This window comes from Mus musculus, chromosome 8 (genome assembly GCF_000001635.26).
Source record: "Mus musculus strain C57BL/6J chromosome 8, GRCm38.p6 C57BL/6J".
Taxonomy (NCBI): Eukaryota; Metazoa; Chordata; class Mammalia; order Rodentia; family Muridae; genus Mus; species Mus musculus.
Window position 1 is genome coordinate 85,914,243 of NC_000074.6, and position 21,657 is coordinate 85,935,899.

General features: G+C 40.1%; 1 protein-coding gene across 11 annotated transcripts in view; it reads left to right on the forward strand.

Moving 5' to 3' along the window:
- Window positions 1–21,657, forward strand: part of Phkb (phosphorylase kinase beta) — a 223,399-nt gene that overhangs the window by 73,390 nt on the left and 128,352 nt on the right. For 10 of the 11 annotated variants that reach the window (XR_001778385.2, XR_878767.3, XR_001778386.2 and 7 more), the window contains 2 exons: window positions 7,885–8,000; window positions 21,166–21,229. Coding sequence is in view for 8 of the 11 variants with exons in the window: in XM_006530531.4 (XP_006530594.1) it covers window positions 7,885–8,000; window positions 21,166–21,229 (180 nt within the window). In the remaining 3 variants the exon portion in view is untranslated. Of the gene's footprint in view, window positions 1–7,884; window positions 8,001–8,629; window positions 9,547–21,165; window positions 21,230–21,657 lie in introns of those variants that run through there. The other variant, XM_006530537.4, reaches the window with a different exon arrangement.

The following is a 21,657-nucleotide window of genomic DNA, read 5'->3' on the forward strand; positions in this document are numbered from 1 at the left end:
ACTGTGAGCATCCACTTCTGTGTTTGCTAGGCCCCGGCATAGTCTCACAAGAGATAGCTACATCTGGGTCCTTTCAATAAAATCTTGCTAGTGTATGCAATGGTGTCAGCGTTTGGATGCTGATGATGGGGTGGATCCCTGGATATGGCAGTCTCTACATGGTCCATCCTTTCATCTCAGCTCCAAACTTTGTCTCTGTAACTCCTTCCATGGGTGTTTTGTTCCCAAATCTAAGGAGGGGCATAGTGTCCACACTTCAGTCTTCATTCTTCTTGAGTTTCATGTGTTTAGCAAATTATATCTTATATCTTGGGTATCCTAGGTTTGGGGCTAATATCCACTTATCAGTGAATACATATTGTGTGAGTTTCTTTGTGAATGTGTTACCTCACTCAGGATGATGCCCTCCAGGTCCATCCATTTGGCTAGGAATTTCATAAATTCATTCTTTTTAATAGCTGAGTAGTACTCCATTGTGTAGATGTACCACATTTTCTGTATCCATTCCTCTGTTGAGGGGCATCTAGGTTCTTTCCAGCTTCTGGCTATTATAAATAAGGCTGCTATGAACATAGTGGAGCATGTGTCCTTCTTACCTGTTGGGGCATCTTCTGGATATATGCCCAGGAGAGGTATTGCTGGATCCTCCGGTAGTACTATGTCCAGTTTTCTGAGGAACCGCCAGACTGATTTCCAGAGTGGTTGTACAAGCCTGCACTCCCACCAACAATGGAGGAGTGTTCCTCTTTCTCCACATCCACGCCAGCATCTGCTGTCACCTGAATTTTTGATCTTAGCTATTCTGACTGGTGTGAGGTGGAATCTCAGGGTTGTTTTGATTTGCATTTCCCTGATGATTAAGGATGTTGAACATTTTTTCAAGTGCTTCTCTGCCATTCGGTATTCCTCTGGTGAGAATTCTTTGTTCAGTTCTGAGCCCCATTTTTTAATGGGGTTATTTGATTTTCTGAAGTCCACCTTCTTGAGTTCTTTATATATGTTGGATATTAGTCCCCTATCTGATTTAGGATAGGTAAAGATCCTTTCCCAATCTGTTGGTGGTCTTTTTGTCTTATTGACGGTGTCTTTTGCCTTGCAGAAACTTTGGAGTTTCATTAGGTCCCATTTGTCAATTCTCGATCTTACAGCACAAGCCATTGCTGTTCTGTTCAGGAATTTTTCCCCTGTACCCATATCTTCAAGGCTTTTCCCCACTTTCTCCTCTATAAGTTTCAGTGTCTCTGGTTTTATGTGAAGTTCCTTGATCCACTTAGATTTGACCTTAGTACAAGGAGATAAGTATGGATCGATTCACATTCTTCTACACGATAACAACCAGTTGTGCCAGCACCAATTGTTGAAAATGCTGTCTTTCTTCCACTGGATGGTTTTAGCTCCCTTGTCGAAGATCAAGTGACCATAGGTGTGTGGGTTCATTTCTGGGTCTTCAATTCTATTCCATTGGTCTACTTGTCTGTCTCTATACCAGTACCATGCAGTTTTTATCACAATTGCTCTGTAGTAAAGCTTTAGGTCTGGCATGGTGATTCCACCAGAGGTACTTTTATCCTTGAGAAGACTTTTTGCTATCCTAGGTTTTTTGTTATTCCAGACAAATTTGCAAATTGCTCCTTCCAATTCGTTGAAGAATTGAGTTGGAATTTTGATGGGGATTGCATTGAATCTGTAGATTGCTTTTGGCAAGATAGCCATTTTTACAATGTTGATCCTGCCAATCCATGAGCATGGGAGATCTTTCCATCTTCTGAGATCTTCCTTAATGTCTTTCTTCAGAGATTTGAAGTTTTTATCATACAGATCTTTCACTTCCTTAGTTAGAGTCACGCCAAGATATTTTATATTATTTGTGACTATTGAGAAGGGTGTTGTTTCCCTAATTTCTTTCTTAGCCTGTTTATTCTTTGTATAGAGAAAGGCCATTGACTTGTTTGAGTTTATTTTATATCCAGCTACTTCACCGAAGCTGTTTATCAGGTTTAGGAGTTCTCTGGTAGAATTTTTAGGGTCACTTATATATACTATCATATCATCTGCAAAAAGTGATATTTTGACTTCCTCTTTTCCAATTTGTATCCCCTTGATCTCCTTTTGTTGTCGAATTGCTCTGGCTAATACTTCAAGTACTATGTTGAAAAGGTAGGGAGAAAGTGGGCAGCCTTGTCTAGTCCCTGATTTTAGTGGGATTGCTTCCAGCTTCTCTCCATTTACTTTGATGTTGGCTACTGGTTTGCTGTAGATTGCTTTTATCATGTTTAGGTATGGGCCTTGAATTCCTGATCTTTCCAAAACTTTTATCATGAATGGGTGTTGGATCTTGTCAAATGCTTTTTCTGCATCCAACGAGATGATCATGTGGTTTTTGTCTTTGAGTTTGTTTATAAAATGGATTACATTGATGGATTTTCGTATATTAAACCATCCCTGCATCCCTGGAATAAAACCTACTTGGTCAGGATGGATGATTGCTTTAATGTGTTCTTGGATTCGGTTAGCGAGAATTTTATTGAGGATTTTTGCATCGATATTCATAAGAGAAATTGGTCTGAAGTTCTCTATCTTTGTTGGATCTTTCTGTGGTTTAGGTATCAGAGTAATAGTGGCTTCATAAAATGAGTTGGGTAGAGTACCTTCTACTTCTATTTTGTGAAATAGTTTGTGCAGAATTGGAATTAGATCTTCTTTGAAGGTCTGATAGAACTCTGCACTAAACCCATCTGGTCCTGGGCTTTTTTTGGTTGGGAGACTATTAATAACTGCTTCTATTTCTTTAGGGGATATGGGACTGTTTAGATGGTCAACTTGATCCTGATTCAACTTTGGTACCTGGTATCTGTCCAGAAATTTGTCCATTTCGTCCAGGTTTTCCAGTTTTGTTGAGTATAGCCTTTTGTAGAAGGATCTGATGGTGTTTTGGATTTCTTCAGGATCTGTTGTTATGTCTCCCTTTTCATTTCTGATTTTGTTAATTAGGATTTTGTCCCTGTGCCCTTTAGTGAGTCTAGCTAAGGGTTTATCTATCTTGTTGATTTTCTCAAAGAACCAACTCCTCGTTTGGTTAATTCTTTGAATAGTTCTTCTTGTTTCCACTTGGTTGATTTCACCCCTGAGTTTGATTATTTCCTGCCGTCTACTCCTCTTGGGTGAATTTGCTTCCTTTTTTTCTAGGGCTTTTAGATGTGTTGTCAAGCTGCTAGTATGTGCTGTCTCCCGTTTCTTCTTGGAGGCACTCAGAGCTATGAGTTTCCCTCTTAGAAATGCTTTCATTGTGTCCCATAGGTTTGGGTACGTTGTGGCTTCATTTTCATTAAACTCTAAAAAGTCTTTAATTTCTTTCTTTATTCCTTCCTTGACCAAGGTATCATTGAGAAGAGTGTTATTCAGTTTCCACGTGAATGTTGGCTTTCCATTATTTATGTTGTTATTGAAGATCAGTCTTAGGCCATGGTGGTCTGATAGGATACATGGGACAATTTCAATATTTTTGTATCTATTGAGGCCTGTTTTGTGACCAATTATATGGTCAGTTTTGGAGAAGGTCCCGTGAGGTGCTGAGAAGAAGGTATATCCTTTTGTTTTAGGATAAAATGTTCTGTAGATATCTGTCAGGTCCATTTGTTTCATAACTTCTGTTAGTTTCACTGTGTCCCTGTTTAGTTTCTGTTTCCACGATCTGTCCTTTGAAGAAAGTGGTGTGTTGAAGTCTCCCACTATTATTGTGTGAGGTGCAATGTATGCTTTGAGCTTTACTAAAGTGTCTCTGATGAATGTGGCTGCCCTTGCATTTGGTGCGTAGATATTCAGAATTGAGAGTTCCTCTTGGAGGATTTTACCTTTGATGAGTATGAAGTGTCCCTCCTTGTCTTTTTTGATAACTTTGGGTTGGAAGTCGATTTTATCTGATATTAAAATGGCTACTCCAGCTTGTTTCTTCAGTCCATTTGCTTGGAAAATTGTTTTCCAGCCTTTCACTCTGAGGTAGTGTCTGTCTTTTTCCCTGAGATGGGTTTCCTGTAAGCAGCAGAATGTTGGGTCCTGTTTGTGTAGCCAGTCTGTTAGTCTATGTCTTTTTATTGGGGAATTGAGTCCATTGATATTAAGAGATATTAAGGAAAAGTAATTGTTGCTCCCTTTTATTTTTGTTGTTAGAGTTGGCATTCTGTTCTTGTGGCTGTCTTCTTTTTGGTTTGTTGAATGGTTACTTTCTTGGTTGTTCTAGGGTGTGATTTCCATCCTTGTATTGCTTCTTTTCTGTTATTATCCTTTGAAGGGCTGGATTCGTGGAAAGATATTGTGTGAATTTGTTTTTGTCGTGGAATACTTTGGTTTCTCCATCTATGGTAATTGAGAGTTTGGCCGGGTATAGTAGCCTGGGCTGGCATTTGTGTTCTCTTAGTGTCTGTATAACATCTGTTCCGGCTCTTCTGGCTTTCATAGTCTCTGGTGAAAAGTCTGGTGTAATTCTGATAGGCCTTCCTTTATATGTTACTTGACCTTTCTCCCTTACTGCTTTTAATATTCTATCTTTATTTAGTGCATTTGTTGTTCTGATTATTATGTGTCGGGAGGAATTTCTTTTCTGGTCCAGTCTATTTGGAGTTCTGTAGGCTTCTTGTATGATCATGGGCATCTCTTTTTTTATGTTCGGGAGGTTTTCTTCTATTATTTTGTTGAAGATATTAGCTGGACCTTTAAGTTGAAAATCTTCATTCTCATCAATTCCTATTATCCGTAGGTTTGGTCTTCTCATTGTGTCCTGGATTACCTGGATGTTTTGAGTTAGGATCCTTTTGCATTTTGTATTTTCTTTGACTGTTGTGTCGATGTTCTCTATGGAATCTTCTGCACCTGAGATTCTCTCTTCCATTTCTTGTATTCTGTTGCTGATGCTCGCATCTATGGTTCCAGATCTCTTTCCTAGGGTTTCTATCTCCAGCGTTGCCTCGCTTTGGGTTTTCTTTATTGTGTCTACTTCCCCTTTTAGTTCTAGTATGATTTTGTTCATTTCCATCACCTGTTTGGATGTGTTTTCCTGTTTTTCTTTAATGATTTCTACCTGTTTGGCTGTGTTTTCCTGCTTTTCTTTAAGGGCCTGTAACTCTTTAGCAGTGCTCTCCTGTAATTCTTTAAGTGACTTATGAAAGTCCTTCTTGATGTCCTCTATCATCATCATGAAAAATGTTTTTAAATCTGGGCCTAGATTTTCGGTTGTGTTGGGGTGCCCAGGACTAGGTGGGGTGGGAGTGCTGCGTTCTGATGATGGTGAGTGGTCTTGATTTCTGTTAGTAGGATTCTTACGTTTGCCTTTCGCCATCTGGTAATCTCTGAAGCTAGCTGTTTTAGTTGTCACTGTTAAGAGCTTGTTCTTCAGGTGACTCTGTTAGCCTCTATGAGCAGACCTGGAGGGTAGCACTCTCCTTAGTTTCAGTGGGCAGAGTATTCTCTGCAGGCAAGCTCTCTTCTTGCAAGGCAGGTACCCAGATATCTGGTGTTCGAACCAGACTCCTGGCAGAAGTTGTGTTCCACTCACTAGAGGTCTTAGGATCACGTGTGGAATCCTGTGTGGGCCCTTGCGGGTGTCAGGCGACTCAGCTGGCAAGGTAGCCCGGGGCTCGAGTGGAGTGGAAGGGGTTTGTGCCCCAGATCAAGCCCGGGTAGCCTGCTTCCCTATGTACCGCAGTCTCAAGTTCCGCGCGATTGGATTGGGGCAGGCGCTGTGTTCCACTCACCAGAGGTCTTAGGGTCCCGTGTGAAGTCCCGTGTGGGCCCTTGAGGGTGTTGGGCAAGACTCTGCTGGCAAGGTAGCCCGGGGCTCGAGTCTCGAGTCGAGCGGAAGGGACTTGTGCCCCAGATCAGGCCCGGGTAGCCTGCTTCCCTATGTACCGCAGTCTCAGGTTCCGCGCGATTGGATTGGGGCAGGCGCTGTGTTCCACTCACCAGAGGTCTTAGGGTCCCGTGGGGAGTCCCGTGTGGGCCCTTGCAGGTGTTGGGCAAGACTCTGCTGGCAAGGTAGCCCGGGGCTCGAGTCTCGAGTCGAGCGGAAGGGACTTGTGCCCCAGATCAAGCCCGGGTAGCCTGCTTCCCTATGTACCGCAGTCTCAAGTTCCGCGCGATTGGATTGGGGCAGGCGCTGTGTTCCACTCACCAGAGGTCTTAGGGTCCCGTGTGAAGTCCCGTGTGGGCCCTTGAGGGTGTTGGGCAAGACTCTGCTGGCAAGGTAGCCCGGGGCTCGAGTCTCGAGTCGAGCGGAAGGGACTTGTCAATATTTTTCTAATAATGTGGATCTTCACATAAATGGAATATATAGGCAAAAAACTCATCTCAGTTTCTGGTTTTGCTGAAGAATGAGTTAAGGAAAAATGGATTTGAGAGCTGGTGGTATTTAATAACTACAGACAAGAGAAGACAGATCTGTATACTAATTAGAGGTAGTGGAGGGCGACATATGAAACAAAAAGGTAATGTACTGTGTGTGTGGCTTTAAGAACGGGAGCTGTTAACTATTGCATCCTTTTGAATTGACGTTGATGGAAAATTCATTTTTTTTTAAAAAAAAAGCATTTTATTTGTAAATGAACAAGCCTAACATGAATGAACCACTTGCAAACCAAGGCACCCAGTCAGAGGTTAGTTTAATACCCAGAGCTCTGTGGGAAGCATTGGTAGATGAAGAAGGGCTTAAATGCATACCATGAAATCAGAACACTGAACAGGATTCATAAAACAGTTTTGACTAAATGATGCAAAAAATGACTGACTGCAGTGATGGAACAAGGTAAGAAATGAAAGAAGACACAGCACTGTTAACATATACCAGATGTAGCTAACATCTGATTGCTGTCATTATCAGTTGGGGAATTAGAGAATATCACCTCCAACTGTGTTGAAAGGACCACTCAGGACCTGTGCCGAAGAAATTAGCTTTATTGTCAGAAAAGGATTGAAGAAAGGAGGAATGGAACAAAACTCAGACTGATTGTCCCCAGGTCTCTGTGTTTGTGAGAATGAAGTGGAGAGGGAGGAGTACACCCAGGTGGCTTCCTTTATGTTGGTGCAGTTCTCTTTAGTCTCTCTCGTCCGGCACAGCTTCCAACTGTGGGCTGTGTTCATAATCAGGAGCTATAGTTACAGAGATGACAGGGAGAAAAATTAACCTTCCAGAAGTGTGGATTCAAAACTTCAGGTTGATCAACATGGGATCAGAATTTTTCAGAAAAGGAAGATTCTTTTTACTTTTTAAAAGGTTATACTTTTACTCTTTAAAGCTTTACAGTTACATTGTGTATTTTATAGAGTCATTTTAGTTTCTAAATATTACCCAATATAAAATACATTCTATGTTTTACTTAGTTCCTATGATACATAGCCCTCAGAAACAATAATATTACCTCATTGAAGAGTTATAATTGGAACACTGAAAGGATTTAAATTTTATTTCTCTATTGTATAATACTAATTAGGTCCTCACATAAGACTTGTATTTGAAAAACTAAGTATAGCAGAGGACTCATCGTAATGTAATAATGACAAGAATTCAACATGTTAATAAAGTACTTTGGGGTCTGGGGATATAGCTTTAGTTGGGAGAGTGCTTAGAATGCACAAAGCCCTGAGTTCCATCTCCAGCATCCCCCAAACTAGGTGTAGCACACACCTAGCACTAAGAAGGAAGACCAGAAGTTCAAGGTCATCTTTGGTTACATAGTGTTAGAGGTCAGCCTGGAGTACGAGGTCATGTCTTAAGTAAAAGCATGGAAGACAGTTTTCTCTGGGAGGTAAGTTCATACTGTGATTTCAGATGTTGTGTAATTATTCTTCTCACCGTTGCGAGTCTTCTTATATCTTATTTCTTTTCCTTTCTTTTAGGTTTCTTTTATTCAAAACCTTGTATTTTGTGTAGAGAGAGTTTACCGTGTTCCTGACTTTGGTGTCTGGGAAAGAGGAAGCAAATATAACAATGGTAGTACCGAACTGCACTCAAGGTATTTGCCCAGTTTTGAGGATGGTCTCATTGTTGTCTATAGGTATAGATTTAAATATGAAACTAAGAATCCAAAGCATGCGGCTGGATCTGTTGTCTCTGTTGATTCTAGTACAGCTTGTTTTCCTGTTTGTAATCCAAGTAGGATTCACTTACAATAAAAACAATACAAACCAATGTCTGAAAGGAGCAAGGCCTGTCTCCCACATCTCACCCACAGTTCAACTTTCTCTTTAGTCATAGCTTGGCCTTTCTGGTCAACCATTTTGTATCTTTTCCTCTTTAATTGCATTATTTAAAATATCAAGTACGTCAAAATGTCCAAATATCAGCTATGTATGCAGTGCCTGTGAGATTCCTTTCCATGTTACAGAAATAATTTTTACCTGGACCACAGGCTCTCATACTTATCAGTAAAGGTTAGCATTCTTTGGTCTGACTGCCTTCACCATGTTGAGCTATAACCTGTGTTTGAATCAGCAATGATAGCTAATGACTGAGTTTGGTAATTTACACATTCTCTCTATTTGTTGTTGAAGAAATAGCTTTAACAACCGATGACACCTTTGATTTATCCTAACTTCATGCACTGGAAGCTATCCTTTAGCTGATTAAAAAACAGTCTGAGTCCCTGGGTTCTGCTCTTTTTCTGAAAGGTAGGTGGTGCACTGAAAGAATTTAAGCAAAATTTATCACTAGAGATCAGTTTGAATTGCTGGGACTTGGATGAAGAATAGAAACCAAGTCTAGAAAATACTGGTAAATGAATCTGCATCTCTGGAGCTGGAGAGATGGCTCAGCAGTTAAGAGCATGCACTGGTCTTACAGAGAGGACCAGAGACCCCTTCCTAGCATCCATTGTCTGGTGGCTCACAGCCTCTTATAATTCGAGTTCCAGGGTCCAATGTCCTCCAGGCACCTACACTTATGTGCAAATGAACCCAATTAGGCACACAGACATAATTGAAAATAATAAAATAAAGTATCTACAACGTTGTATGTTTTGATCAATGACTAATATTCTATAACAAATTAAGCCAGTGTAACAGACTTATTTTAAAATGACATCCAGATCCTAGCTGTGTAAACTTGAATAAGTTACGTCATCTTTGTATGCGTCTGTTGATCTTAAAACAAAGCTGATAGCAGTTACTTTACAGAGTCACTACAATAATTCTAGTGTGCTGTATGCCTTGAATGCCTGGTGTTAGTGTGACCTAGAATCCTGATATGTCACTCATTGAAGAACATTTCAGTACAAAAGACTGAAATTAAAAGCACTGTCAGGTTAACCCCAAAAGGCTGGTATTATTACAGAGCATTCTCTATAGATATTTATTCACATGGAACATTATTACATGTACAGCAGAATAATAGCAGTCATTGAACTTGGGTAAGTAGAGGAATGTTGTGGAAAAGCTCCATTTAGACATCAAATCTGATGAATACTAAACATTGTAATACGTTTTCTTTTGGCCAGCCTCTAAATTAAGTCTCCAACATCCAGAGAGCAGTTGAATCCTATGGGAGAAGATGGATCTGCTTAGGTAGTGTTAGTTATCATTTTTCCTTTTAGTATATTCGTCCCTTCTGTGCTTTTTAGTAACCACTTAAGAATATGCCAGTCTGATTTCTCTGTATTATTTTCATCCTGAAATATTAGAACTAAACTCTTTCCATACACAAAGACTATCTTAAACTTGGAAAGAACTCCAGGTGAAAATCCCTATTAAAAGTGGACATCTTAAGATATCACTCATGAACACATAGAAACTTCAACTGCTCTTCTTGTAACTCAGATGCCAGACTTTAATTTAAGTATTAAAAAATTATCATGTGATGCTCTCTGCTATCCTTGCCATAAAAATTAAATTTAACTGTAGTCAGCCAGTTTTATTCAACTGGATAAGTAATGAAGTTTGCCATTTGAGGTTATATGATAGGTTATATATATATTAACATTAACCTTATTGTTCATTGTATAAGAATTTATAATCTGCCCAGAGAATTTTATTTTTTCTTATACACCCTCCACCTCTACAGTGATCCCGAATTATTATTCACATATGCCTGTGTTTGGTGTATCATCTCTCATGCTGAAAGAATACATTTTGAAATAGTAAGGCAACTGTATCTCATGGTGTTCGTGGACCCAGTGATGTTGTTAGTGGCAGGCAACCAGTATCTTCTGTCCTATGTAGTAAAATATAGAGCTAATTCCAGCTAGCAGTCAAGTCGTGACCCTTCATTGATTTCTGAATTAGGATACCTCCAGATTATGTGAGCCTGCTTATATCTGTTCACTCCCACCTAGTGTACCAGCCTTTCTATATCTGCAAGCTTTTCTCATAATTTTAGATTGCTTTGAATTGAATTCAGGTGTTCTGTTTCTGGATGCTTCTGGATAAAAGTATCGTAGATCGAACAGACCATAAGGAGAAAATGTGTTTAATATACTTACCCTACTGAATGTCATAGTTTTGCATTGTAGTACTTTGTGGATTATCAGCTGTTTATTCTCATAAAATGACGTTGCTGACTGGGAGCTGTTTAGTACCACAAGAATCTAATTGTACCACATATTTCTAGCCTGAGAAAAGATAAAAATTTTAAGTATGTTTTCTACTGAATTGCTGTTTCTTTTATATCACTGTAAAAAAAAAAATACTAGTGTCTTGGTCACTGTTCTATTGCTGTGAAGACACTATGACCAAGGAAACCCTCATAAAGGAAAGCATTTAATTGGAACTTGCATTCAGTTTCAGAGCTTTAATCCATTATTTTGGTGGGAAGCATGGCTCTGGAGCAGTAGCTGAGAACTTTAAATTCCTGATCCTCAGGCAACAGGGTGGAGTGGGGGAGAGGGCCCTGGCTTAGGCTTTTGAAACTTCAAAGGCCAACCCCAAGGACATAAATCCTCCAAGGCCACAACTCATAAGCTTTCCCAAACATTATCATTCTTTGATGACTAAGCATTCAAACATTTAAGCCCATGGGAGCCATTCTCATTCAACCCACCACAACTACTTAAGTCCTACCTGATGATTTAACCATTTATCTGACTCCCATTGAGATCACATCCTTAGCTTTTCTAGATAGGGTTTCAGTAAGAAGATCTCTTGCTGGGTTTGGGGAGATTGCTCATTTGCCTTAGAATTATTTGAACCTGTTTTGATAACTGCCTCTCATGTTAAAGTGTAGGATATGGTGGTACACTGGGGAGGCAAAGGTGTGTACATCCTTGGGGCTTGCTCGTCAGACCTGGTAGACTTGGCAAGGTTCAGGCTTGTGGGAGGGAGGGCCTCTCTAAAAAAAAACCCAAAAAACATTGCTGTCAACTCCTGGTCACTGCGATTCTCTTGAGTCAGGGATCTATCTTTCTGTAATCCATGTGGTAAGTATTTATACTTTCCTTCTTTTTTTGACTCTTTGCCATTCCCTCTATGTCTGTGCTTTCCAGTTGCTATAGCAGAAGGATTGGGGATGGAGCCTATGACTGTTGCCTTAGAACTTTGGCTCTCCTTTCTGTTGGCACACTGGGTAACACTCCTCTAAGTTGTACTTTGTATGCAGGAAGACTGCTATCCCTGAACCACAAAAACACACCTTTCTGGTGTTCAGAAACTACAGTCCTACTCTTTGACATCTACTCTTGGCCAGTCCTTTAACAGTTGCAGTCTGTGGTACTGAAGAGCTATAGAGTATATATTTAAATCACCTAGAAGCATCAGTTCCTTTACAGAGGGAAACAAACTTGGAGGGGTGTATGATTTTTCCCTCTTAACTTAATGATAGAGTCAGAACTAGATTCCAGGTTAAGAACATCAGGGTGAAAAATAAACCCCACTAGACTGTGGCTCCGAGGTTATTTTTGTTCACATCTTGACATTCAACTCCTCTATAGGCTAAACTCACTTAATATTTTTTAGATAAAGCCCAGATTGTTGTTGTTTTAGTCTAAGCACAGCCTCACCCTTTCCGGGCTTCCGCAGAAGGCTCTATTAATCACTCCAAATTCACCACTTCTCTTCAAGTGTTGCCTAAGTAACTGTTGGCTGGGCCCAGGCTAGTTCCCTGTGCTTTTTCACTGATTTGGCTTTTTTTAGGTCTGAGCAGTTCTTTCAGCATCTCCTGGGACAACTAGGGTGATACTAGACTATGTTCTTTCTCTCTCTCTCTCTCTGCTGATCATTCTCCAAGGCCTGTATTAAATGCTCAAAGAGCACTTCAGTATCTATTTATAGCCACGGCAGTTCTCAACTCCCAGTTACACATCCAGCTAATTTCACATTGCCTCTGGGGTTGCATTTAAACCTATAACTTCTTCATTTTGGTGAAGATTCAAGTTTTACTTATAAAGTATCCGTTGAATCCTAAGGCCTAACCTTGGGGAAAAGTTTTCTGAGCATTAACTTATAAATAGACTCTTATGTTCGACCAAATCCTCACCTTGCTTCATCAGTAATTCTGGTGTTTGAGATTAAGGATGAATGAAAAGTAAAACAATTAAAATTGATATTTACTTTTTAAGGTTTATATTGTTTATATTGTGTTCTCCTTGTTTTTTAGTAAAGTAAAAAACAGTAAAATATTAGATATGTAGCAGTTTAAGATTCCTTTAGTGACCGTGTTATTCCTATGGCATTCATTGTTTAAGGCAACTGCTTGGTATTTTTTCTTTCTTTCTTTTTGATTCTATTATTATTATTAATTATTATTTTATTCTTCTCTCAGATATTATATCCAGATTGCGGTTTCCCCTCCTTCCTGTCCTCCCAGTTCCTCCTCCACACTTCCACACCCCATCTATTCTTCCTGCTATTCTCTTCAGGAAAGGGCAGGCCTCCCATGGAGATCAACCAGACATGGCATACCGAGTTGCAATAAGAGGATGCACCTTCCCAGTAGGAGGAAAGTGTCTCAAAGGCCCTTGTTCCCACTGTTAGGAATCCCACAGGAAGACCAAGCTATACAACTGTAATAAATATGCAGAAAGCCTAGGTCAGACTCATGCAGGTTTCTTGGTTGTCAGTTCAGTCTCAACCCATAACAGCCCAGGTTGGTTGATTCTGTGAGATTTCCTGTGGTGTCCTTGATGTCTCTGGTGTCTACAATCCTTCTTCTCCCTCTCCCACAGGATTCTTTGAGCTCTGCCTAATGTTTGGCTATAAATCTCTGCATCTGCTTCCATCTTTGCTGGATAAAGCCTCCTTGATAACAGTTGGGCTATCTGACCTCTGGGTCCTAGCAATGTCAGGGTTGAACACCCTCTCATGGCATGGGTCTCAAGCTAGACCAGTCATTGTTGGCCACTTTCACAATTTCTGCATCACCTTTACCCCAGCACATCTTACCAAATTGTAGCTTGAAGGTTTTGTGGCTGGGTTGGTGTCCAAATTCCTATTCGGGCTCCATATCCCCTATTGCTAGGAGTCTTAGCTAGAGGTACCTGGGAGTTTCCATTACACTAGGTTTCTAGCTTGTCCCTGAGATAACCAATTACAGTAGTCTCTTGTAGTATACACTCTCTATCTCGCCTCCCTGAACTTGATGCCTCCTGTTCCTGTCCCCACCCACCCCTCGTCCACTTGTGTGGAGGACTAAGAGTTCAAGACCATGGCTACATAGTGAATTTAAGGCTAGCTTGGGGTGCATTTGACCCTAAGTCAAAAAAATAAAAAGATAAAATCCACCCCCCCATGAAAACAAGACTAGTTACAAAGCTACAGTAATTTAAGATTGTATGATTTGTCTATACAAACAAACATTGAGATCAATAGAATTAACAGTCCAGAAATAAATCCATTCATATGGGGTCAATTCATTTTGATAGTACAATGACCCAATTAAAAACAGTCTTTTCAGTGTGGAGTCCTGGAACCAATGGATATCCACATGTAAACCAATAGATCTGTATCTCACCTCATACTATGTGCAGAAATAAACTCGATGTAGTTCAGGGACCTTACTTAATAGGAACTACTGTCGATGGTTAGAAAGAAGCTAAGTGGGGCACTTGTGATATAGGATTACATGGTGGTTCTTAAGTCTGGGGCTTAAAACACAAGCATCACAAAAGGAGACAATGTTTCATATAGGTTTTTATCTGCAGTGAAATTTTTCTGGGTTTAATGCATAGTATTGGACATTATTTGCTTAGTTATTATATGCATTATATGTAATATATGCATATTATAGTTATACAGTTTTTGTTCAGAAAATTCCAAATTTTTCTAGAATGCCTATATGAACTTGCATTTACACCAGCAAGAATGATGCAGTTTGTTTCTGTCTTGGTATCATCAGTAGTTTCTATTTTAGCTTCTCTGGCTGGCTTATAATGATGCCTAATTCTGATCTTATTTTGATTTCCTATTGGCTGATAATGTTGACAGCTTTTATGTGTTTATTTGTGGCCTATATATCCCTTTTGGTAAAAATATTTCTCTCTATATTTTTGTCAATGCTTTAGTTAGATTTTTTTTTCCAAATCTTGAGAGTCCTTTATATATACTCTATATGCCAGTACTTCTTTATTTATTTATTGAGGTAATAGGGATTGAACCTAGGACCTCATGTACATTGGCATGAGTTATACCCACAGCTTATATCCTAATCTTTAAAAAATGTTATATATATGTGTTTGTGCGACCTGCATACAAGAGCCTGCAGAGGTCAGACAAGGCTTTGGGTTCCATGGCACTGGAGTTACAGATGGTTGGGGCTGCCATGTATGTTCTGGGAACCAAACTTTCTGGAAGAGCAGTCTGTGCTGCTGAGTCATCTCTCCACCCTGCTTGTTCTAATACTAATAGAGGCTTTTGTAAAGGAAACATTTTTAATTCCGGTGAAAACCAGTTCAGCCATTCTTTATTTTATGTTTGATGCTTTATTTGTGTTTTATAACTTTTGCCTAGTCTTTGCTGGAGATTTCCGCCCCTTCCCCCCCACCCTTCCCCCCCCCCCCCCAGTTTCATAGTTTTACATTCATGATCCACTTTCAGGTAATTTGATATAAAGTGTGAAGCTTAGGTTGAGATTGAGAGACTTTCTCTTTATTTGCCTGTCTAGATACTGAGCTCCCAGCAACATTTGTTACAGACTGTCTTCACTGAAACACTTTTCTCACTCTTAAAAATACAGTGACGTAGTGTAGCTCAGTGGATCACTTGCCTAATAAACTCAAGGCCTAGAGTTTGAACACTAGCAAATATATAAATAAATAAATAAATAAATAAATTCAATTACTTGACTGCTGACATGGGCATTGGCCTGGCAGGATAGCACAGCAAGTCAATGTGCTTGCCATGCAACCTGACGACCTCTGATCAATCTCTAGAAGCTACAATACAAAGGAAGAGCTAACAAAAGTTGTTCTCTCCTATCACAGAGTGCCATGGTACACATTACATATGTAGACATGTATGGTACACAGTGATATCTATGTTCGTACACACACACACACACACACACACATATACACACAATATATATACAATACCCATGTATGAACAAATTATTTATGATAATTTTTTTACTTTTTTAAAAAATTGGATATTTTATTTACTTACATTTCAAATGTTATCCTCTTCCCTGGTTTCCCTTCAGGAAACCCTCTATCCCATCCCCTGCCCCCCTGCTTCTATGAGGGTGCTCCCCCATCTACCCACTCCTGCCTCTCCACTCTAGCATTCTCCTCCACTGGGGCATAGAGCCTTCACAAGAACCAAGGGCCTCTCCTCCCATTGATGCCTAGAAGACCATCCTCAGCTACATATGTGGCTGGAGCCATCGGTCGCTCCATGTGTACTCTTTGGTTGGTGGTTTAGTCCCTGGGAGCTCTGGAGTTCTGGTTGGTTGATATTGTTGTTCTTCCTGTGGGGTTGCAAACTCCTTCAGCTCCTTCAGTCCTTTCTCCAATTCCTCCATTGGGGACCCCATGCTCAGTCCAATGATTGGCTGCACACATCTGCCTCTGTATTTGTCAGGCTCTGGCAGAGCCTCTCAGGAGACAGCTTAAGATGTCATATCTATTTCTGAGTAGGGTATATGTCTTATATGAGTTCTACATGGACTTCAGTATATACTTAGACAACAGTATAATACTTTTGAAATGGAATAGCCTGATTTCTCTGCTTTATTCTTTGCTTTCAAATTATTTTTAACATTTCAATATAAATGTAGAGTAATCTTGTCAATATCTACAAAATCTTGTTGGGATTTTGAACTTTGACCTCCTTCTTTACTATACTGCTCTCTTATTCACGCTGTTTGGAACTGCAGACCGGCTCTAAGGTTTCTGTAGATCAAATTCCACTCTTAGTTTCTTCTTTTCTTTCTTTCTTTTTTTTTTAATTAGGTATTTTCTTCAATCACATCTCCAGTGCTATCCCAAAAGTCCCCCACACCCTCCCCCCAACTCCCACACCCACCCACTCCCACTTCCCGGCCCTGGCATTCCCCTGCACTGAGGCATATAAAGTCTGCACGACAAATGGGCCTCTCTTTCCACTGATGGCCAAACAGGCCATCCTCTGATACATATGCAGCTAGAGACATGAGCTCCGGGGGTACTGGTTAGTTCATATTGTTGTTCCACCTATAGGGTTGCAGATCCCTTTAGCTCCTTAGGTACTTTCTCTAGCTCCTCCATTGGGGGCCCTGTGATCCATCCAATAGCTGACTGTGAGCTTCCACTTCTGTGTTTGCTAGGCCCCTGAATAGTCTCACAAGAGACAGCTATATCAGGGTCCTTTTAGCAAAATTTGCTAGTGTATGCAATGGTGTCAATGTTTGGAAGCTGATTATGGGATGAATCCCCAGATATGGCAGTCTCTAGATAGTCCATCCTTTCGCCTCAGCTCCAAACTTTGTCTCTGTAACTCCTTCCATGGGGTTCCCAATTCTAAGAAAAGGCAAAGTGTCCACACTTTGGTCTTCGTTCTTCTTGAGTATCATGTGTTTCGAAAATTGTATCTTATATCTTGGGTATTCTAAGTTTCTGGGCTAATATCCACTTCTCAGTGAGAACATATCATTTGAGTTCTTTTGTGATTGGGTTACCTCACTCAGGATGATGCCCTCCAGGTCCCCCCATTTGCCTAGGAATTTCATAAATTCATTCTTTTTAATAGCTGAGTAGTACTCCATTGTTTAAATGTACCACATTTTCTGTATCCATTCCTCTGTTGAGGGGCATCTGGGTTCTTTTCAGCTTCTGGCTATTATAAATAAGGCTGCTATGAACATAGTGGAGCATGTGTTCTTCTTACCAGTTGGAACATCTTCTGGATATATGCCCAGGAGAGGTATTGCAGGATCCTCCAGTAGTACTATGTCCAATTTTCTGAGGAACCGCCAGACTGATTTCCAGAGTGGTTGTACAAGCTTGCAATCCCACCAACAATGGAGGAGTGTTCCTCTTTCTCCACATCCTCGCCAGCATCTGCTGTCACCTGAATTTTTGATCTTAGCCATTCTGACTGGTGTGAGGTGGAATCTCAGGGTTGTTTTGATTTGCATTTCCCTGATGATTAAGGATGCTGAACATTTTTTCAGATCCTTCTCAGCCATTCAGTATTCCTCAGGTGAGAATTCTTTGTTTATCTCTGAGCCCCATTTTTAATGGGGTTATTTGATTTTCTGGAGTCCACCTTCTTGAGTTCTTTATATATGTTGGATATTAGTCCCCTATCTGATTTAGGATAGGTAAAGATCCTTTCCCAATCTGTTGGTGGCCTTTTTGTCTTATTGATGGTGTCTTTTGCCTTACAGAAGCTTTGCAATTTTATGAGGTCCCATTTGTCGATTCTTGATCTTACAGCACAAGCCATTGCTGTTCTATTCAGGATTTTTTCCCCTGTACCCATATCTTTGAGGCTTTTCTTTACTTTCCCCTCTATAAGTTTCAGTGTCTCTAGTTTTATGTGGAGTTCCTTGATCCACTTAGATTTGACCTTAGTACAAGGAGATAGGAATGGATCAAATCGCATTCTTCTACATGATAACCGCCAGTTGTGCAAGCACCATTTGTTGAAAATGATGTCTTTTTTTCCATTGGATGGTTTTAGCTCCCTTGTCAAAGGTCAAGTGACCATAGGTGTGTGGGTTCATTTCTGGGTCTTCAATTCTATTCCACTGGTCTACTTGTCTGTTGCTAGTCTCTTGACGATTTTTCTTAGCAGGATTTTCTTATACAAGTGACTTTTTTCTAGATACCCTTTCTCCATTGTTTGATACAACCATATGTTTTTAGAGTGTGGCTACAATAGATTACATTGATTGACCTTTTCATTATCGAGCTAGGCAGTTAGTTATTCCTGAAGTAAATCCCACTTATTTGTAATGAATGTTGATGTCAAACCTTGTTAAATGATGTTGAGGATTTCAATGTGTATGCTCAGAAGAGCTGTATAGGACATAGGAATCTATAGATTTCATTTTATTTCTTATGTATATCTTTTAGTGGCCAGGTAATGCTTGCTTCATAATGGAAATTTTTCATGGGAAAATTGTGTTCAATTATTATTTAATTTAAATATTTCATAGAAATCTAGTGAAATCCTTAAGTCCTCTAGATTTTGTCTTGTCCATTTTTCTTTCTCTTTTTACTCTAATTAAAATATTACATCATTATACACTCTTGCTCCAACACCTCTCAGGCCTTCCATTCCCTCTGTAGTTTGTGGATTCTTTTTTTGTATTACTGTTATTACATACATAAGTGAATATATAAATATAAATACAACATACTCATTCTGTTTAGTGTTGCTTGTACATAGATTATTTTAGGGCTGACTACTTGGTATGGTAACCATTTAGGGGGCTTATCCCTGGAGATGACTCATTCTCTATCGCTCAGCAGTTGTTAATGGCCTACACTCTTCATCTAAGGGTGGTCCACTAGATTTCCCCTAAGTTGGCATGTTATCTGCCATTGTCATTGGTCAGGTTTTGCTTAATGAGCTATATTGTTTCATGTGTGTAGTTTCTCTGCCATAAGACCAAGTCCACAGCAGACTTTCGGATCCTCTAAGTCTTATACTATTTCTTCTCTCTTTTTTTTTTTTCCTACAATGTTCCTTGAGAGTTGGTGTAGGAGTTCTGTTGTAAATGTATTAACTGGGGCTGGACAGCCCCATGGTCAGGTCAGTTGCTATCTGCATTTTTGACCAGTGTGGCATTCTGTTATGGTCTCCATCTACTGCAGAAAGAAGTTTCTTTGATGGAGGATGAGACCTATGCCTCTCTGTGAGTATAAGGATAGATATTTAGAATGCCCACAGGAAGGTAGAACTGAAGGTTCTACTATGATCCATGACCCCAGTAGGTTGGCTAGATACTAAGCATGAATTCTTTCTTGATCACCAGGCTTTAAGACCCAGTAGACAACTTTTGATTGCCATCAGATACTATTATACCTTTAAGCCTGCTCATCATTGCTGTGATTCATAGGTGTGAGTCTCAGCTAGGTAGGACTATTGATTGTGTTCTTCCCTTAGCAACTTGTATAGCATCTTCTGGGACTATGAAGGCTAGTCCACAGGAAGGGAGAGTTTGGGTCAGATCAACCTTGAATCTTCCAATTCCTGTTTCCAAAGTCACTCTCCCAGCCACATAGATTTTAATGTGTCTTACCACTTATAATCCTATAGTAAATTAGTGAGAACAGTTTGTTTAAACCTCTCAAGATGTTGATGAGGCAGTAATTAATAGTTTAGTGTGGTGGTTCTAATTTATTCTTTCACTTGTTCAGTTTCTGATGGGTCTTGGCAGAGTCCAGGGCTTTATGAATGGTCAGAAGCATCCCACCACAGAGCTTGTTGGGTTAATTCTTCCTGGGAAAAGATGTGAATAAGTACTGGTTTACCCAGGCAGGGCCCTGACAACAGAGCAAGGGAACAGCTGCATCCACGTTTAACCTGGTAAAACAGTGACCTTGCTGTACTTACAGCAAGCTACAGAGTGCTTAGAGCAACATTGGTGAGCACAGAAACTGTTTTACCAGACCATACCACCCCAGTGTTGACGATGACTTCAATGCTGCATAGTTGGATTGATTCTTCTCAGCCCACTTCACCTCAGCTTCTACACTCCATACTTGAGCACCTCCACAGACCACATGCAGTCGATTAAAACAAGATCTGCTGGGAGGATAGCTGGAATTTCAAATGAGGGTACAGTGACCCTCATCCCTCCTTTTCTAAGGGAAGAGCGGAAGCCCCTTTGAACATGCTGTGATTAAGATAGTAACTACCATGCTGTACCCTGAGGACAGTGTCCTACAACACGGCTACACATTCAGCTAATGATTCTGAAATGTAACATTCATGCAAACACTTGTTTATCCAGACCTCCTCCCAGAGAAGAGTGAAAACTGGCATTCCTAACATGTTCCTAGTGCTGCTGCTGCTTCTTTGGGACTGCATTTGAGACATACTGATGTGATGTCATGTTCTTGAGTTTCAGTGATACACATGAGCAATGTATGCAGTTGGGCTGAGTAAACAAATACTAATGTGCCATGAGTTAAATAAGCTCACTGAAGTGTAGCAGTATCGGGCATGAGCTAAACAAGGATGAAAGTTCACTCTGCTTGGAGCACTTGCACAGAATGTTGCATTTTTACTGAAATAAGTCATTTTTAGCACTGTTATATGTAGCATCGAAGAGGCCAAAGGAGCAGGACAGTGATGGAAATAACACTCATTTTATTACAGAGAATTGAGAGACATGGTGATCAGGAATGCTGTGAACATAAAGTAATGCCAATTTTATTGGATTCTAAAAAGACCAGATTTGAGTGGCTATACTATATTACATTCTGTAACAAGTATATGACATACAAAATCTTCTTTAAGGCTTCAAATTGACACCAGAAAAGCCTGTTTCATTGCTATGAGTAATGATGCCCGAGCGGGCAGTGACTGCACAGGGCTCACCCTGTTCTTTTTGAGTTCATGTACAGAAATAAAACTGCTCTGTTCACTGGTAGAATCCAGGTCAAGGTGAACCTAGAAATAGTTTTTGTGGGTGATTAGTATGAAAAATGAAACTAAAATAATGGAATGTGGGGATGGTGTTTTTCTCCTGTGTGTATTGTTATGAATGTTCATAAAGAAACTTGCCCATTGGATGTCAATAGTAATGTCTTCCCTTCTTTCTAGCTCTGTTGGTTTAGCAAAAGCAGCCTTAGAAGCAATTAATGGATTTAACCTCTTTGGAAACCAGGTAACTTAAAAACAAACAAACAACTAATTATTTGCATGTCTATCAAAGTCATTTATTTAAAACCTGTGACTACCTGAACTATTTGTGGCATCCTATGCTTGAGCAATTTTGCTTGGAAGTGATTAACCCCTTGAAGTTCACCTTTCATTGGTTGTTGGTACTAGGGTCCTGGTAAGTCTGATTTTGGTTGTTGGGTAAGCTCTCTACTCTCTAAGCTGTTTCTGAGGAGTTTCACATTTTTTCTATGTGTTCCTGGCATTGTGCACCATAAAGTTGACATGTCAGTGCTCATGTTGGTTTCAATTTTATTCATTTCATGCAGAGAGGGAATTTTTATAATGTCTGCAGTAGGGATGGGAAGTTGTGGGCCTAGTATAACTCTCCCTCCCTTTCCACCTTCCTTCCACCTCCCCTTCCCTTCCTCCCTC